The sequence below is a fragment of the Amphiura filiformis genome, chromosome 11, assembly GCF_039555335.1.
Source record: "Amphiura filiformis chromosome 11, Afil_fr2py, whole genome shotgun sequence".
NCBI lineage: Eukaryota > Metazoa > Echinodermata > Ophiuroidea > Amphilepidida > Amphiuridae > Amphiura > Amphiura filiformis.
Genome location: NC_092638.1, coordinates 22,730,008 through 22,749,256, shown reverse-complemented (window position 1 = coordinate 22,749,256; position 19,249 = coordinate 22,730,008). Strand labels below are relative to the sequence as shown.

The 19,249-nt window shown below is 38.2% G+C and overlaps 1 protein-coding gene across 1 annotated transcript in view; it reads right to left on the bottom strand.

Annotated features, from left to right (window-relative positions):
* Nucleotides 1-10,329: 10,329 nt before the first annotated feature.
* The window catches only part of LOC140164572 (uncharacterized), a 43,461-nt gene continuing 34,541 nt past the window's right edge, over nucleotides 10,330-19,249 (bottom strand). The window contains exons 4-5 of the mRNA XM_072187877.1: nucleotides 11,986-12,080; nucleotides 10,330-10,879 (exon numbers count right to left, since the gene is read on the bottom strand). Of these exons, the coding sequence (XP_072043978.1) occupies nucleotides 10,710-10,879; nucleotides 11,986-12,080 (265 nt within the window). The 3' untranslated portion in view covers nucleotides 10,330-10,709. The remainder of the gene's footprint in view (nucleotides 10,880-11,985; nucleotides 12,081-19,249) is intronic.

The window sequence follows — 19,249 nt, the reverse complement described above, 5'->3', positions numbered from 1 at the left end:
TATTTATAAGGTTAATTTAGCCTCAAGGTATAACATCTGTATTTTTCCCATTGAGTTCTTTCTAAATCAATATTAATTTAGAAAAGACAATGACGTTTTTTCCATAAATTTTGCTGAGGTGACATATGTGTCATCATGATTAAAACGTAATATCAGTAGGCGTGTCAGAATAAAAATTAATTGCTGTATTATGTTCCTATTATTTTTCTACTTTAAAGATGATGGGTGTTTAGCTTATAACACATGTTTTTTTATACCTCACATTGAGGCCCATCGCCCAGACACTTGGATTCTAGAAATAAAAATGTAGGCCTATATCACAGTTGCCCATAGAACCGTGCATGATTCCCGATGTTTCAGGCATATTCACTGGGCTGTATCATGGTTATCCAGTGACTGAGAATAGTCTCACCTGATAACAAAATATGCATTTTAATGGCGTAGCAGAGCTGGCGTAGAGTATGAGGATGAGGCTGTAAATTGGGTCACATACCTTTAATTAACAAAAACTTATTGTGAAGAAGCGTGGGAAGGAAATGTGTGTTCGCGTGTGAGGGGGCGGGGTGTGCGTGTTGATGTATGTAGGATAGGGGTGATCAAGTAAGTGTGGTATCGGGTTAGGTAAATTATCATTGATCACGAGTCGATTTTTTTTTAGTAATTAGACTATGCCATAGTCGATTTTTGATAAATAAAACATGTCATTAATCATGATGAAAGGATTCAGTTGAACTCGAAATTATACTGATATTTATTACATCAAAATACTAGTATAAAATTGTTATGAACAATTAGTTTATATAATTATATTAGTGACAGTAAAAGTAAAGTATACGTAGGCTTATATTATTGAATGCAACATATCATAATGTCATAATTATATTGGCACTTCAATACTGAACAATTCTGATTTTATAATCTACTAGTTTATTAATCGCGAAATTCCGGGTTAAAAATCTCGCTTGGGAAGCTAACAAACAGAGGGGGTACGGTCAGGGCCGTTCCGACCATTAGGCCAGGTAAGGCGGTCGCCTAGGGCGGCAAACGCAGAGGGGCGCAAAAAAAGGGGGGCGAAAAAAGAAAAAAACGGAAATGGAGAAAGAAAAGGGAAGAAAAAATGAGGCCGGATAAAAAGAAAAAATGGGAGGCAGCAGTGGCGTAGTGACGGGCACGTGGGGCACGTGCCCTGGGCGCCATCCTTAGGGGCGCCGAATTGACCAATTCAGCATCGATTCTGCGCCCCTCCAAGCGATGAAAGTCAAAATTTACGCGCGCTTCGCGCGCATTTCACTGTGAAATCATTTTAAAGATCAACTTATAGTTTATTATAGCCAAAATTTATTAGTGGCAGATCCTATTTGTGCAAATTTTCGCACAAATCGTTTTCAAAATCAATTTATAATTCATTATAGCCAAAATTTATTAGTGGTAGGCCATATTTGTGGAAATTTGTGTGCGGACAATAGTTTCAAGAATCGGGGTGAGGGGGACATCATGTTATATGTATCCCTAGCTATACGCTGCTGGTCAGCTGGTGGGCAGTATACAAATAGGTCAAAATTGACAAGTTTGCAAGGGGTAACCCCCCTAAACACCTTTTTGGAATGCTTTGGTGGGGCGGCAGGGAGAGGCTTTGCCTAAGGCGGCGAAATCCCTAGGAACGGCCCTGGGTACGGTGACTGAAAAGATCAGTTGTGAAAATCTATCAATTGTGCACAAATTAATTAAATCAGAGTTTTAAGCTTAAATGCAATTACCAGAGTATGCACAATGGACGTACGGACAAGCGGACTACGGAGCAGTCTAATCAGTAATCCGTAGTTTGGCGTGTGGTATGGACGAAAATGAGTGTGTGGCATACTGTTGGATTAGCTCTATAGATCGGAAATCCGCATGAGTGCGCTGAATGACGCACTGTCTGAATGTCCATGTCTATTTTTTTTTATTTATCATATCAATTTGTAAGCGCTCTTTAGCAAAGTCATGGTTCATTGAATTTACAACCGTATGACAAGACAGGCGAAAATAGTAACTTTTTGCACAAGATTTGCAATTTAAAGAGTATTGGCCATTGCTCATTCTAGTGACGCTAGTATATGGACAATATAAGTGTGCTTTTTTTTTAAAATTTAATAACATAAAATTTGAAAAATATTGTAAGGGACACTTGAGTTCTTGACTTTACTTTAAAACCTACATTTTGGTCAAAAAATGTGCTTGGATAGGAAGTTTTCAACAGATTTTCCACATTCGCCTTGCTATAACATTGAATTGCGTTATTTGTTGACCTAGTGACGAAAACTGTTTTTAGGGGGAAGGTTAGCTTTTGTTTGATACAAAAAAATTCTGATTGGATGAAGGGAACACTTGAGGTTTCTACTAAATCAATCAATCAAAGATGCCCATTTTTTCAGCTAGAAGCTCCACAGCTCTTACATTGCTATGCACTCAACCGTGTAGTGTAATCAAAGACTATGCGGAGACAATTCACTGCTTCCATGAGAGCTCTTGGACGAAAATGTGTGCTCAGGTGTATCGAGGTGGAAATTGTGCGCATGATGGTTTATAAGAGAATCGTTTTTGTATAGAAACCTTTCCATATGTCATTTATTTATTTTCATTTTGACTACATTTTATATACGGTACGTGAATTGTGGTTAATCTTTGAACTACATGTATCTACTAAATGCAAACAACTTATTATGTGCCTTGATGATACATAATTTTGCTTCGAATATCTTTTAGTTAGCGTGTTTCCCCCCCCCCCCCCCCCATGTGCATGGTTTGGCATGTGTTTTGTGCGGGGATTCTCCTTGTACTTCATGTACTTTTTACTTTCGTGTGTTACACTTTTTGTATTATGTTCAATTCTCTAAAGGCCCGGTCACACTATGACGAATAGGGGTGAACGGCAAGCGACGTTAAGCTGCGAATTGCAATTTTGAATTGACCGTCACTCATCGTGGGTTGCCGTTAGTTGTCGCTGACAAATCCGTTAGCGACCGCAGACGGCCGAAATAATTCGTCGCATTCGTCGGCAAATTTTCAACATGTTGAAAATTTTGTGACGACAAAAAAGTAGTTGTGCTTCCGTTCAAATTTCGTTGGAGACCGCAACCCCCATTTCTTTGACGTTTACATACCGTGCGAAGCCGTCTCTAGTCGTTTTGAGGTCGTCACAATTTCGTTGGTAGTCGTTGTCAACGACCATTGACGAAAAAACAACGGCAAGTGACGTCACATCTCGAACCCTGACGACAGGTTGCGGCAAGTAACAAAATTGTAACGATATTGGTGCGACAATGACTTGCGAATTTTGTCCGGAGAGTGACAGATATTGACTGTTGATGGCGGGTCGTTTGCGAGTACCTGCGGCATTGAAACGGTGGTCTGCGATGGGTTACGACAAGGGGCAGTCTTCGGTGAACGGCTCTTTTCAGAGCCATAAAAACATGTATATTAGCAGATAGGCGAGATCTGCTTGTTCTCTGTTGACAAGGGGCAGTCTTCAGTGAACGGCTCTTTTCAGAGTCATCGGTAGGCAAGGGGCGGTCTACATGTCTCATTCTTAGGTACTTTGTCCTGAGGAAGTCAGAGCTACACTAATTGTAATTGATATTGATTTTACTATTTTTATTATTATTGATATGTGTAATATTTTGATTATTATTGATATTGATGTTAATAGTTTTGATTATTATTGATATAGATATTAATAGTTTGGATTATTATTTATATTGATTTTAATATTTTTGATTATTGTTCATATTGATGTTAATATTTTTGATTATCATTGATATTGATATTTTTGAGTGGATGATCAGAACGTTGTGAAGAGTGGAAACGCCAAAGTGGACTATACGACCCTCACACACACAGGCTGATGTCGGCCGCTGAGTCACGTCGTCATCGCCGCAATCCACCATCAGCTGCCGTTCCTTGCCGCAAGCAAATCCGCTGCCAGCCGTCCGAACTCGTTGCTTGTTGTCGGGTTCCGTCGAGACATCGTCACTCGCCGCCCAGACAACGTCCGGTTTTGGTCGCAAGTCTCCGTTTCCTGCCGCAGCCTTTCGTCCCTTGCCGTCGTGTTGTCGTTCCCACTCGTCAGCGAATCTTGTTTTTCCTCTTTTTGTCGTCGCTTTGCCGTCAACATTTTGTATTTTTCACGTTCGTCACCTTTCGTTGGTTATCGTCCGTCATAGTGTGACCGGGCCTTAAAGCGCATTGTCTCTTTGAAAACCTGTTCAATAAAATGGTTGTAATAATAATGAACGAATGACATTTATATCGTACTTTTCCTTTACAACGTCTAGATAAACGATCGATGCGATGTCATTTATAATTCAAAACAGGTGCGGACTGTGAATAAAAAATATATGAAAAGCGCTATCATATGTGATGCGATCAAGCAAAATCAGTCGGAACTTGGAAATATCAAATTTTCAGTTAGGATAGCAAATAGCATTTGCAAAGCTGCATTTTGCAGAAAACTCCATTGAAATTGAACAACCAGTTCCGATGACATGAGTGATTGAAGAGTTTCCAAAACAACATGAAACAAAAGGAAATATTGCCTTTGTATATAATGCTATATCTCAAAATCAATATTTCTGAGTTCCGACTGATTTTGCTTGATCGCATCACATATATCTATAGTAGACTGGAGGTTTTTCTAACGGGGCACCTTCTCATTTCGTTAATTTTAGTGAACAAAATACCCCATGTAAAAAAAACTTTCTAATAAAGTTTAGAGGGTATTACAGTACTCATAGTAAACTTTTTCAAGTTACCGGTATTTTTATTTATTTATGGTATTGATGCTTCGATCGCCCTCTTGAAAAGTATTATGACATCAACATTTCACAAAGTCAATCAAAATTGGAATATATTTTGCTGGCAAAATGAATTACATTAATTAAGAATTAGTATGTAAGTGTGGACTTTCTTTTTGTGTGGTGCTGCGCAATAAACATAATATGATAAATTAAAGTCTATTTTCAACGATGTCTTTCAATTCCACTTTTGCGATGCATTATTTTTTTCAAATCAACATTTGCGCGAAGCCAATATACTCGGGGAGCTAGAGGCACGTCCTATGCATCCCCCAGGACTAAACCAAACCAACCTTTTTAGGTTCCTGAGATCACCCCAAAACATAATCAGGATGTTCCAAAAAATATAAACTGGCCCCAAGTGGGTTTTTCCAAGATGGCGTCCAAAATGGCCCCCAAATGCAGGCAATCACTATAAAATAAAAGCATCCCAGCCATCAGTGTCCTTCTGTGATAGCACCTAAAATGGCCACCGAAATTGGCACCAATACTAAAAATTACTAAAAATTCTCGAATATTTAGTATTTATGCCAATTTCGGCGGCCATTTTAGGTGCTATCACAGAAGGACACTGATGGCTGTGATGCATTTTCCCTCTATCTTATCTTAGAAGTATATTAGGCCCTAAATCAAGCCAAAAAGTTATAGTTTGGTTCAGAAAAATCCCGTAATATGATAACTTATAGTCTTTTTTCAGTATTTGGTGGCCATTTTGGGCGCCATTTTGGGCGACTGTTGGGAATTCTTTTTTTTTTATATCAACTTGAGTTTATGATGGGCTCTTTAATTAAGCTAAAAAGGTTAGTTTGATTCAGAAATAGTATTCATATATGGTCATTTATAGTGATTACCTGCATTTGGGGGCCATTTTGGACGCCATCTTGGAAAAACCCACTTGGGGCCAGTTTATATTTTTGGGAACATCCTGATTATGTTTTGGAGTCATCTCAGGAACATAAAAAAAGTTGGTTTGGTTTAGTCCTGGGGGATGTACAGGGCGTGCCTCTAGCTCCCCGAGTACAGCATTTTCCATCATTTTTGTTCACGTAGTGAACTTCTAATGCCACTTTCACACACATTTCATATGCACAGTTTTCCCCTTACGTACCATGTGTCTTGAATAGCTATTGTATCCCACAAACCCGGTGGTTAAGAGGCTAGGAAATAATTCCTAACATTTCATACCCTCGTTTGTATGCATTTTTCTAATCCTGCCCCACATGACAAGGACTATTTAGCCCATTTAATCTTGCAATGAGACTGTACAGTGTATGAACATTTAAGTCTTTTTTACAAATTACTATACAAACTGTATCAAAAAGATTGGGACCCAGCAGTTTTGGTAGTTATTAAAAAGTTTGGTTCTTCCAAATGCAATATTGAATTCCCTTAAAATGATAAAATAACCAGACCTTAAATCTATTGTATATGACTGTTTATGACATTAATCAACAAATTATGCGGATCCTTTGTTGCATTTTGATGTGCCAGTCATGTCCATAATCACTGGAAACTGATGGGTACCAATCATTTTGATACAGCCTGTACACCTGATCCGTGAACTTTGTCTTATTTAAAGACAATTCTTGTTAGCCATACAAAAGCACAGGATATTATTAAGTTATTAACTTTTTAATTTACTTAAAGCAATAACGTGTGATTTACATATTCCCATTTAAATGTTAGTTTGCACTGATCATATTGTCCCCTTTAATTATTTCAAGCCAAACAAATGAGGTGAAACGAAGAAAACTGCTATTTACTTTAAGAGCCAACTCCCATATTTTGGGCAAGTGACATGTTGAGTTATAAAAAGTTGGCATTTATAGGTGTTTTGTATGAGTCATGGCAATAACTTTTGGGTAGCCAACTAAATCAATCTTCTACAAGGGGTTCCCAGCATGGGGTCAAAGGGTACATGGGGTCAAATTTCAAAATTGCTCAAATCTTGTTTCAAACACGGCCAAAGTATTCATCCGGTCACGCGGATTCAGAAAACGTATCGTTTGATCTGTCTGTGACGTGTCGTTCACTTACGGTTGTCGACTTATAAGCAAAAAGGTCAAAGGTCAACAGGGGTCAACATCGTAAAAATGCTACGATTTAAACCAAAGATGTCTCAAAGTATTCTTCTTTAAAACCAATTTCAAAATAAAGAAAAGCTTTCCATCTCAAATGTTTCGTTAGCTAGGTAACGGGGTGAGAGGTTGTGAGCTCTATTGACCTTGCTACGTAACGTATGTAGACGGTGTCCTAATGTTTCTCTATTTTAAATAGTTTTGCAAGATGAACAATGTGAGACATTGTTGATCTTTGACCTTTTTGCTAATAACTCAACAACCGTAAGTCACGGGTAGGTCAAAATATACTCGCATGGAGAATTACGTACACGAAATTTAAGCCCAATCGGGCAAAATTTTAGCCCCTAGATGGCCTTTGACCTCGGATGACCTTGATTTGGGCGAAGTTAAAAATTTAGCCTATAGATGATCATGGATGTCCTCGATTTAATATTTATGCTCCCCTCATACGAAGAATTCCATCCATCAAATTTAAGGCAAAGTTTAAAAATTAGCCCCAGGTGACCTTTGACCTCGGATTACCTCAATTCATTTTGTACATTATATTCTCCATATCAAGGATACCTCCGAAGTATGAGTCCAATCTGAAATTTAGCCCCTTCATGACCTCCGATAACCACCCCTTAAACATCGCTCGCCCTGTACTTATATCCGAAATATCGGACCGATGCGTCGAAACGTGGCGAAACGCATAAGCAGATACACGGACAGACCGCTCATGATTTTAGTAATATAGATTTAATATTTCTTGCTTTTACACGAGGCGTACCAGACAGTTTTAGTCCAAAAACCCAAATACAGGGTGTCCCTAAAAAGAGGCCCCTCATTGCGCCCTCTTTTTCTCCTATTTCTAAAAGGTTGATCAAATATATTTTGGCATGTAAAAAAAAACCTTGAGTCGTTAGCTTAAATAAACAAAAACAATTATATCAATCGACTCACAACATTTGAAGATATGCTCTTTTAAAGAAATGTACCCGTTTATCACTCTGTCCACGGAGAAGGTTTCGCTACTTCAAAGATTGAAAAAGAGTACACATACCATGCATGAATATCAAACATTCCTCAATGATAACTTTATAAAATAACTTTATTTATGGAACGGGCTTACTGCTGGGTTTATGGGCAATGGATTTTGTAAATAGTGTCATTAATTTGTGGGTAAAATGGATGCCGAATGGGACTTCTTTTGCTTTTAATACTTGCAATTACTTATTTTTTCTTGGTTATTTATGCCTTTTTGTTTTATTATGTTTCTTACTTTCTTACTTTGTTGTTTCTTGCTTTCTTTTTTTTATATTTACGACATAAGTCTCTTTTTAGGATAAAAGGTAGCCCTAAAAAGCTGTTTGGATTGTCTTTAGTTCTTCTGAAGTGAGTTTACGGTGCTGCTCTGCCCTCTACCTGGTTGCCTCCTTGGCGATACTAGGTTTCAGCCCTCAATTGCGTTGCGTACCATCCTTGTGCGCCGGATACTTGCGGATGCATTCAGTAATACGTTTGCGAAGATCTTGGATTTTGCCACATAGGACAAGAATCAAGTGGTGTGAGGTCTGGTGATCGTGTAGGCCACTCCACAGCATGAGCCATCCCAACCACTCTGTTTGCTATCCGTGGACAGAGTGAAAAACGGGTACTTTTATTCAAAAGGGCATATCTTCAAAAGTTGTAAGCCGATTGAAATAATTGTTTTGGTTTATTGAAGCTAACGATTAAAGGTTTCTTTACATACCAAAATATATTTAATCAACTTTTTTCAGACATAGGAGAAAAAGAGGGCGCAGGGCCTCTGTTTTGGGACACCCTGTATCATGATGATATTATATTTATAAAGATATAGCAAACCTTTCATGGTAGAGATTGGACAAATTACACCAAAATTAAGTGTAAATTCAGGGTTACACCGCTATGGCGGGAAAACCGACTATATAAAACACCCCAGAGTCAACATTCCAGAATCCACTTGGCAAATTTCGGTACATATTTATATAAGATCCCGCTGCTAGGGGAGGGGGACAAAAATGATATTAAGGTCAGTAACTGGTAATTGTTTGACCGTCCCACACCCCCTCCACACACACAAACAAAAGTCTAAACAATACGAGCGGGTTTGCTTGCAACAACAAACATTTTATTCGAGATTAAAATCAAATTCAAAATATAATCCAAAAACCACCACCTAATGGAAGTGCTTCAATGAGTTTAAGTTGATAATAGAGCGGTCGACCAACATTTACGAGTGTACCGTATAAACGTTAACTGTGTAGAAAATTTCGGTGTACCATGAGGTCTCTCTTTCATAAATATTTTTCCTTTGATAGATATTTCTTTTTTCTTTGATAAATATTTTTTCATTTGATAAATATTTTTATCTTTGCTATTTTTTTTCTTTCTGTGATAAATGTTTTTTTGCTTTGATAAGTTTTGTTTCTGTGGCATATATTTTTTCTGTGATACATATTTTGTCTGTAATAATTTTTGTCTGTGATAAATATTTTTTGGGATAACTAATGGCCCTCGTGGTACACCGTATCAAATATTAAAGAAGCACGGGCTACATTTTGCCTATATATTTATTCTAGAATAATAAGAATACGAGCTCATACGACTTATAATATTAAATATAATGACAAAAGATCAAATATATACCCCAGGGGATTGCGGAATACAGAATGGATTTGAAATGAGATATAATTTCAAATTGTTATAATTCAAGCGGTATTGCCAAAATAATATTCATGATCCCTTTTCGGTGCGTAACAACATTATTCTAGTCCCCTCGAATGGCCCCATTTGTATTACGTCTGTCAGTAAAACTATTTATGGGTATTGAAGGAAGTTGCTTTGTTTTATAAAACGATTACTCGCCCATATTCTTCATATCTTATCGAATAAACTATTTAGAAATGATCCCGTCCCGAATAACAAAATAATAGGTGATAAATACTTGGATAGTAGTGAATAACTGAATAAACCTTGAATCAAGTCATTATTTGCTTTATACATCAATCGCTTTTATCCGATTTCCGTTAGCAAGGTTAAATTGTACGAAATCATCTAAAGACCATGCCGGGTTAGAGCTTGCGCCAATGACTTGACATTGTTGTTGCACGCCCGGGGGGGGGCATCAAGAACTTTTGGTGGGTATGTTCCCCCGGAATTTTGAGGTGATGGGTCTTTTGGAGCTGAAGGCGTACCGGTAAAAGGGGGTCATTTGGAGCTGCGAAGTCAAAATCTACTACAAGCAACAACCACAACTAGTCTAATCAGGCTCCAATCAGTGGCGTAACCAGGGGGCCAAGGGGCAGCTTCCCCCGTGAAAAGTCTTGCCCCCACCCCCCCCCCCGTTAGATGGTGGTCGCCCCGATATTTAAGATTTCTAGGCTTATTTGTACTTGACCATTTTCGTCAATGTTTGCCCCCCTTAAAATGTGTCTTCCCCCCCTGCCTAAAGTGCTGATCACGCCACTGGCTCTAATATCTAAGCGTCGACAGTGTAACATCATAATACTTAGCATTTCAGTATTTTGACATTGCAAAAGATCGAAAATTAAGTGATTGAAATCTCGATATCATATTTTATATATTTTATGGTTTAGTGGTAAAATATTGTAATTGCATCGCAATAATATCAAAATATTATTGAGTAAAGACTTTACTGGGCTTAACCATTTCGAGATATCAATTTCTCATTTTTCTCACAATCTGTCGAGATACTCAATTACTATCTCGTTCTTTAGAAGTTTCCGTATATATTTTCGAATCCAAATTTCACGTGGCCTGAAATCTAGGCTATCTAGCATACTTCGTTTATTTCTTCCACACTGCAATGCTCGTTACAACATTCCTCTGTTAAGCCTCCCCACAATCGCAAGCTAGGCTGATGGAGCTGCTGCTGATGGAGCTGGTGCTGGTCTGCTTGAAGGAACCGTTTCGCTCGTTCCTCTTTCAAGAAAGCCAGGGCAGCTGAAATGAAATTAATATGGAAACTTAAAGTATTATTGTTATTCTATTATCCTCTTTTTATGGCAAGCTTCAGTAGATATCCAGAAAAAAGCTTATTCCCAAAATTTCAGTTAATTACATAGACCCCATAGGCCAGTAAGTTGTAATTTTGTTATGTATACAGAACATAAAATAATACAAATTTTATGACATTTTTGCCAAGTAATCTGCAAGTATTCTTTTGCACCCAAACATTATATATAGCCAGAGGTTCCCGACGATGACAACTTTTTTTAGAAACGGTTGTTTTTTGGGGTTTTTTTTTGGGGGGGGGAGGCTATGGATCACCAAATGCCTTTTAAAGCATGCCGGTTTCAGGTAATTACAATAGCTTGGTTACCCTTTGCCATCTGTGTGAGTTTTAAGCTTTTGTAAGTTCGACAGTTTGAAGATGTAAGTAATTTAAGAAAAAGTGATGAGTTTGAGGAGGAGGTGAAGCAATTTGATACTTGGGTTCAATAATTAACAACATCAGTGATAGCACAACCGAAATTAAGAAAGACTGGCTATTGCAAGGGTAACTTTGCAAGGCATGTCAAGCATATGGAAAAAGCCGAGGCCTATCCATTGACTTCATGGTTCGCCTTCTTCGTGCAACTGTGTTTTCCATTGCTACTTATGGATGCGAGTCTTGGGATATGACTAAGAATGACAGGAGGATTCTGCAAGTGACATGGAAAGACAGACGAACAAATTCCTGGATTCGCGACAAGATAGGATCAAGTTTAGCAATGAGATAACGGGGAGAAAGCTGAAGTACTTTGGCAATATTTTCAAGAAAAACAAATTTTGCAAGGGGCTATGGAAGCCCGACGAGGAAGGGGACGTCCACCGACATCTTGGAATAATGACTTGAAGCTGGTTTCTAACCAAGTAATGCATGGTGCAACGCACTTGACATCAGATCGAGGGAGATGGCGTACTGTTGTGAAGACCACTGCAGCGCTATAGAGCGCCACCTGACACATATACACATCCCCTCCCCCACCCCACCCCACACACACAGAAGTAACTTGTGAAACAACACTGATCTATGAAAAGTGCAACAATCTAGAAATGTTTTTTACCTTCAGCTTCTTCTCGTTTGAATGGAGCGCCTGGATTGCAAATAACGCCCTTCACTTTAGTTAGATGGCTGCCGCACAGCTGCACGGTGCCGTACCTAATGAGATAGATATTAAAGGAAGTATCCGGCAATCACAACATTATGTCTTACATGTTAGAAAAATAATTATCAAGCACGAATCACATGGTTTTAGTTAAAACAAACTCATATTAACCATAAAAACAAATAAAAACAATCATCTCTCAACACGCGATATTCAAAATTCCCGCGCCAAAATTGACGTCCCAATAATGACGTCCCAGAGCAATGACGTCCCAATAATTCAATAATTCAAGCCTGACGACAAATGAGCACAAATAACGATGACGTAATTGCTCTAGAAAATTTCGGCGCGGGAATTTTGAATATCGCGTGTTGGGAGATTCCTGTTTTTATTCGTTTTTATGGTTAATATGAGTTTGTTTTGAATAAAACCATGAGATTCGTGCTTGATAATTATTTTTCTAACATATAAGACATAATGTTGTGATTGCCGGACACTTCCTTTAATGAGTGATAAATAGCACTGTTGGAACAAATAATACTTTTGATATGGTCAAAAGAGAGATCAACTTTATTTAGACGATCATGACCCTAGGTCCACTTCATGTATTTCAGTCTGCACATGTCAATATCATAATTTTGAGTAATTTGAAGTGCATAACCTTGTAGTGCTCTGCGCGATAAATGGCAAAACGGCCTTCCAAGAAAAAAAAAAGTCGATACAATCGCCCTCTATAGTCTGAATAAAACAAAATGACGATGTCCACAACAATAGAAAACACAAGACACAGAATTAACTAGAGTCAACAGACGCTGAATACAAGCCGCAATTTGACCCCTATAACTTGACACCTGGGTTACGGATGGGGTCAACTGCTCTTGCACTGTGCTTAGGATGTCATAAGAAATATTCCTGGTGAATTTCAGCTTAATCGGAACTTATACATGGATTTTGATTTTTGAAAATTTTTGATTGACCTTTTGACCCCTTTAGTGACCTTTGACCTCAATGTAAAAAAAACCTTATGTACACCGACAAAATGCATTGTTTCAATTTTAATTAAAAAATTCTAACATGCTCAGTTCTTGAGATAAAAATTCTTGCAGTTATTCAGCTAAAAACAGGAAGTGACCCCTTAATGACCTTTGACCCCCAAAATAAAAATACCATGCATACATCAGGTAACACTGATTCCTGTATGTTGGTTATATTATTCTGGTCTGTTTACATTTTGAGATAAAAAATTTTGAACATTTTTGGTTTTGACCGGAAGTAACCCCTTAATGACCTTTGACCCCAAACCTGTAGGCATCCTAAAGACCCTGGCTAGTAGCAATGCATGTGTGCTCATGGCGACTCTCTGCTATATATTTTGTAAAGACAGTGATTTTTTGAATATTTTTAGCTTTCAGACCGGAAATGACCCCCTTAATGACCTTTGACCTCAATTCTTTTTAGGAAGTTTTAAGCACTGCCACATGTTGATTCATATGCATGAGTCACATGATCATTGCATGAAATTTGTGGAAGGAGTAGCATTTTTGTGAAATCACATTTTTGACCATTATAGCTAGGTCAAAGGTCACAGCGAGGTCAAAGTCAAATGGAAGGTTTGGCCTAGCCCAGTGGTCATTTGGGTCAACTTTGGTTGAAATCTGTCAATCCTTTGCGAAGCTAGATGCAGTTGATTGGTTGCCAGAAGAAAGAAAGAAGAAAGAAGAAAGAACTAGAGTCAACAGACTCTGAGTACAAGCCGCCGCAGTTGACCTTTGACCCCTAAACTTTGACCTTTGGGGTCATAAATATTATTATCTTTTAACATGTTTAGAATGTCGTAAGAATAATTCCTGTTGAATTTCAGCTCGATTGGACCAATTTCGAAATTTGACCTTTGACCCCTATAACTTGACCCTTGGGTCACGGATGGGGTCAACTGCTCTTGCATTGTGCTTAGGATGTCATAAGAAAGACTCCTGGTGAATTTCAGCTTAATCGGAACTTATACATGGATTTTGATTTTTTTAAATTTTTGATTGACCTATTGACCCCCTTAATGACCTTTGAGCTCAATGAAAAAAAAACCTTATGTACACCGACAAAATGCATTGTTCCAATTTTAATTTAAAAATTCTAACATGTTTAGTTCTTGAGATAAAAATTCTTAAAGTTATTCAGCTAAAAACAGAAAGTGACCCCTTAATGACCTTTGACCCCCAAAATAAAAATACCATGCATACATCAGGTAACACTGATTCATGTATGATGGTTATATTACTCTGGTCTGTTTACATTTTGAGATAAAATTTTTTTTGAATATTTCGGTTTTTGACCGGAAGTAACCCCTTAATGACCTTTGACCCCAAAACTGTAGGCATCCTAAAGACCCTGGCTAGTCGCAATGCATGTGTGCTAATGGCGACTCTCTGCTATATAATTTGTAAAGACAGTGATTTTTTGAATATTTTTAGCTTTCAGACCGGAAATGACCCCTTAATGACCTTTGACCTCAATTCTTTTTGACAAGTTTTAAGCACTGCCACATGTTGATTCATATGCATGAGTCACATGATCATTGCATGTAATTTGTGGAAGGAGTAGCATTTTTTTTTAAATCACATTTTTGACCATTATAGCTAGGTCAAAGGTCACAGCAAGGTCAAAGTCAAATGGAAGGTTTGGCCTAGTCCAGTGGTCATTTGGCTCAAGTATGGTTGAAATCTGTCGAAGCATAAGAGAGCTAGGGCGAAACGTGGAAAGTCACGCAAAATGTCACGAGGTTGCCAGAAGAAAGAAGAAAGAATTGGAAGAAGACAGAACAAGCCGACATTCGTCGTCGGCTTGTAACTAGAGTCAACAGACGCTGAATACAAGCCGCAATTTGACCCCTATAACTTGACCCCTGGGTTACGGATGGGGTCAACTGCTCTTGCATTGTGCTTAGGATGTCATAAGAAATATTCCTGGTGAATTTCAGCTTAATCGGAACTTATACATGGATTTTGATTTTTGAAAATTTTTGATTGACCTTTTGACCCCTTAATGACCATTGACCTCAATGAAAAAAAACCTTATGTACACCGACAAAATGCATTGTTCCAATTTTAAATAAAAAATTCTAACATGTTCAGTTCTTGAGATAAAAATTCTTGAAGTTATTCAGCTAAAAACAGGAAGTGACCCCTTAATGACCTTTGACCCCCAAAATAAAAAATACCATGCATACATCAGGGAACACTAATTTATGTATGTTGGTTATATTATTCTGGTCTGTTTACATTTTGAGATAAAAAATTTTTGAACATTTTTGATAATTTTGGTTTTTGACCGAAAGTAACCCCTTAATGACCTTTGACCCCGAAACTGTAGGCATCCTAAAGACCCTGGCTAGTAGCAATGCATGTGTGCTAATGGCTACTCTCTGCAATGTAATTTGTAAAGACAGTGATTTTTTGAATATTTTTTACAAATTTTTCAGATTTTGACCGGAAATGACCCTTAATGACCTTTGACCTCAATTCTTTTTAGGAAGTTTTAAGCACTGCCACATGTTGATTCATATGCATGAGTCACATGATCATTGCATGTAATTTGTGGAAGGAGTAGCATTTTTGTGAAATCAACATTTTTGGCCATAAGGTCAAGGTCAAAGGTCACAGTCAGGTCAAAGTCAAATGTAAGGTTTGGCCTAGTCCAGTGGTCATTTGACTCAAGTATGGTTGAAATCTGTCGAAGCATAAGAGAGCTAGGGCGAAACGTGGCAAGTCACGCAAAATGTCACGAGTTGCCAGAAGAAACTAGATCTGGCTACAGATCTGGACCTAGCCGGGGCCGGAAATGCCCGTCTTAAAGTTTGACCTTTGACCGGCTATTATGGACATCTCACACCATTAATGGTGCATCACTGTAGCATGTAGGGCTTTATCCGTCTTCCATAGGCTGAGATACAGCTACTTTTCCGTAATTTTAAACATTTTGTGCAAATTTGATGTTTTGACCTTCTTAATGACCTTTTTGACCCCAATATAAAAAAAAAAACCCTCATATACACCGAGAAAATGCATTGTTACAGTTTAAATAAAAAAAATCTACTATGCTTAGTTATGGAGATAAAAATTCTTGAAGTTATTTAGCTTCAAACCGGAAATGACGTCTAAATGACCTTTGACCAAAATAATAAAAATACCGTGCATACATCGAGTAACACTAATGCATATATGAAGTTTATGTCACTCTGGTCTGGTTACGTTTTGAGATAAAAAAAAAAATGAACATATTTGACGATTTTTGGGTTTTGACCGGAAGTGACCCCTTAATGACCTTTGACCCCAAAACTGTAGACACCCCAAAGACCCTGGTTAGTAGCAATGCATGTGTGCTAATGACAACACTCTGCTATGTATTTTGTAAAAACAGTGATTTTTGAATATTTTTAGCTTTCAGACCGGAAATGACCCCTTAATGACCTTTGACCCAAAATCGGAGAATAACTTTTGTGTACCTGTAATAGCTGATGCATATGTGTAAGTGACATCATCGTACTATGTAATTTGTGGCAGAAGAAGCATTTTGAAGATATTTGGTTTTATACCGGAAATGACCCCTTAATGACCTTTGACCCTAAATTTGTGAACATCTTATAGACACTGGATATAGCCGATGCATATGTGCAAGTGACGTCATTGTAGGATGTAACATGTAAGAGAAGAAGCATTTTGAAATTTGTTGCCAGAAGAAGAAAGAAGAAGAACTAGACTTAGCTGTGGTCTAAGACCACGAACACAGCCGTGCTGTGACCCCTTATTGACCTTTGACCCCAAAATATATGAAAGTCCCATAGACATTGGCTAGTGTCAATGTACATTTGCATGTGGCATCACTATGCCATGTTACTTGTGGCAGTAGGGGCATTTTAAAGGTTTTTCGTCTCAGGCCGGAAGTGACCCCTTGATGACCTTTGACCCAAAGTAAAAAAAAATACCACATATACACTGGGTAACCACAATTCATATATGAACATACCGTTACTGACCTTTGTTTTTCTTAGCTAATAAAAATTTTTTGAAGGTATTTCGTTTTATACCGGAAGTGACCCCTTAATGACCTTTGACCCCAAATCTGTGTACACCCCATATACACTGGGTAACACCAATGCATGTGTGCAAGTGGTATCACTGTCCTACGTAATTTGTGGAAGAAGATGCATTTTCTAAGTATTTCGTTTTATACCGGAAGTGACCCCTTAATGACCTTTGACCCCAAATTAAAAAATACCACATATACACTGGGTAACCACAACTTACGTGTGCATATACCGTTACTGTCCTACGTTTTTCTTAGCTAATAAAAATTTTTGAAGATATTTCGTTTTATACCGGAAGTGACCCCTTAATGACCTTTGACCCCAAATCTGCGTACACCCTATAGACACTAGGTTATTACAATACATGTGTACAAGTGGCGTCACTGTCCTACGTAATTTGTGGGAGAAGATGCATTTTAAAGGTTATTTCGTTTTATACCGGAAGTGACCCCTTAATGACCTTTGACCCATATAAAAAAATATCACATATACACTAGGTAACTGCAACTCAGATGTGAACATACCGTTACTGCCCTATAGTTTGTTTAGCTAATAAAAATTTTAGAAGGTATTTCGTTTTATACCGGAAGTGACCCCTTAATGACCTTTGACCCCAAATCTGTGTACACCACATAGACACTGGGTAATATCAATGCATGTGTGCTAGTGGCGTCGCTGTCCTACGTAAGTTGTGGGAGAAGATGCATTTTTAGTTGAAATCACGTTTTTGACCCCTATGACCTCTGCGTGACCTTTGACCCCATGAGTTTCATGTAACTTGTAGGTGCATGGTGAATGATCATTGTGACTAAGTTAGGTCAAAATCGATGTAAGCATGTGAGTGCTAGAGCAATGTAAAAATTGACAGAAGAAGAAGAAGAAGAAAGAACCTGTAAGAAAAAAGACACAGCCGTGACTAACGTCACGGCTGTGTAAATACCACATATACATTGGGTGACTGCAGATCATATGTGAACATACCGTTACTGTGCTATGTTTTACTTAGCTAATAAAAATTTTTGAAGGTTTTTCGTTTTACACCGGAAGTGACCCCTTAATGACCTTTGACCCCAAATCTGTGTACACCACATAGACACTGGGTTATTACAATGCATGTGTGCAAGTGGCGTCACTGTCCTACATAATGTGTAGGAGAAGATGCATTTTGAGTTGAAATCAGGTGTTTGACCCCTGCGTGACCTTTGACCCCACGAGTTTCATGTGACATGTAGGGGCACGGTCAATAATCATTGTGACCAAGTTAGGTCAAAATCGATGTAAGCATGTGAGTGCTAGAGCAAATGTAATGGTTGACAGAAGAAAGAAGAAGAAGAAGAAAGAAAGAAAGAACCTGTAAGAAAAAAGACACAGCCGTGACTAACGTCACGGCTGTGTAAAGAACCTGTAAGAAAAAAGACACAGCCGTGACTAACGTCACGGCTGTGTAAAGAAAGAAAGAACCTGTAAGAAAAAGACAGCCGTGACTAACGTCACGGCTGTGTAAAGAAAGAAGAAGAATTAGCTGTGGTCTAACCCACGAACACAGCCGTGTTGTGAACCTTTAATAGCTTTTAATTACCTTTGACCCCAAAATATATGAAAACCCCATATACATTGGCTAATGTCAATGTATGTGTGCACGTGGCATCACTTTGCCATGTTATTTGTGGCAGAAGGGGCATGTTGCAATGTTGGTTACCAAATTTGTGTTTGTGGGCAGGGAAAGGAGATAAGTAGGGTCACGGGCATAGATGTTCGTGTTTTGCCGAACACAACTCTGCTGAAGCCACGTGGTTCAGCTATGCAAATGATGATATTCCTAAACAATTTGAAGCAGCAAGAGATTTGCGGATTCGTCCTCAGTGCCCAGGACCCGCAAGACTGTACTTTGTCAAATCAAGAGAAGACAAAGTAGGAGACTAAGACTCGTTTCTGACTAGTGCAATTTTTGTTGTAGATAGAAAGGGGTCCAGAACAGTGTACTTTGTCTGCAGAGAAGACAAAGTTGCCCCATTTCTAACTTACGCACAAATTGCCCTACCCTGGGCATACGAGTCTTAACTAAGACTCAATTATAATTATTGGTTAGCATGTAGCATATAGTATATACAATAATTGCAAATAATTTATTATGATTCATGA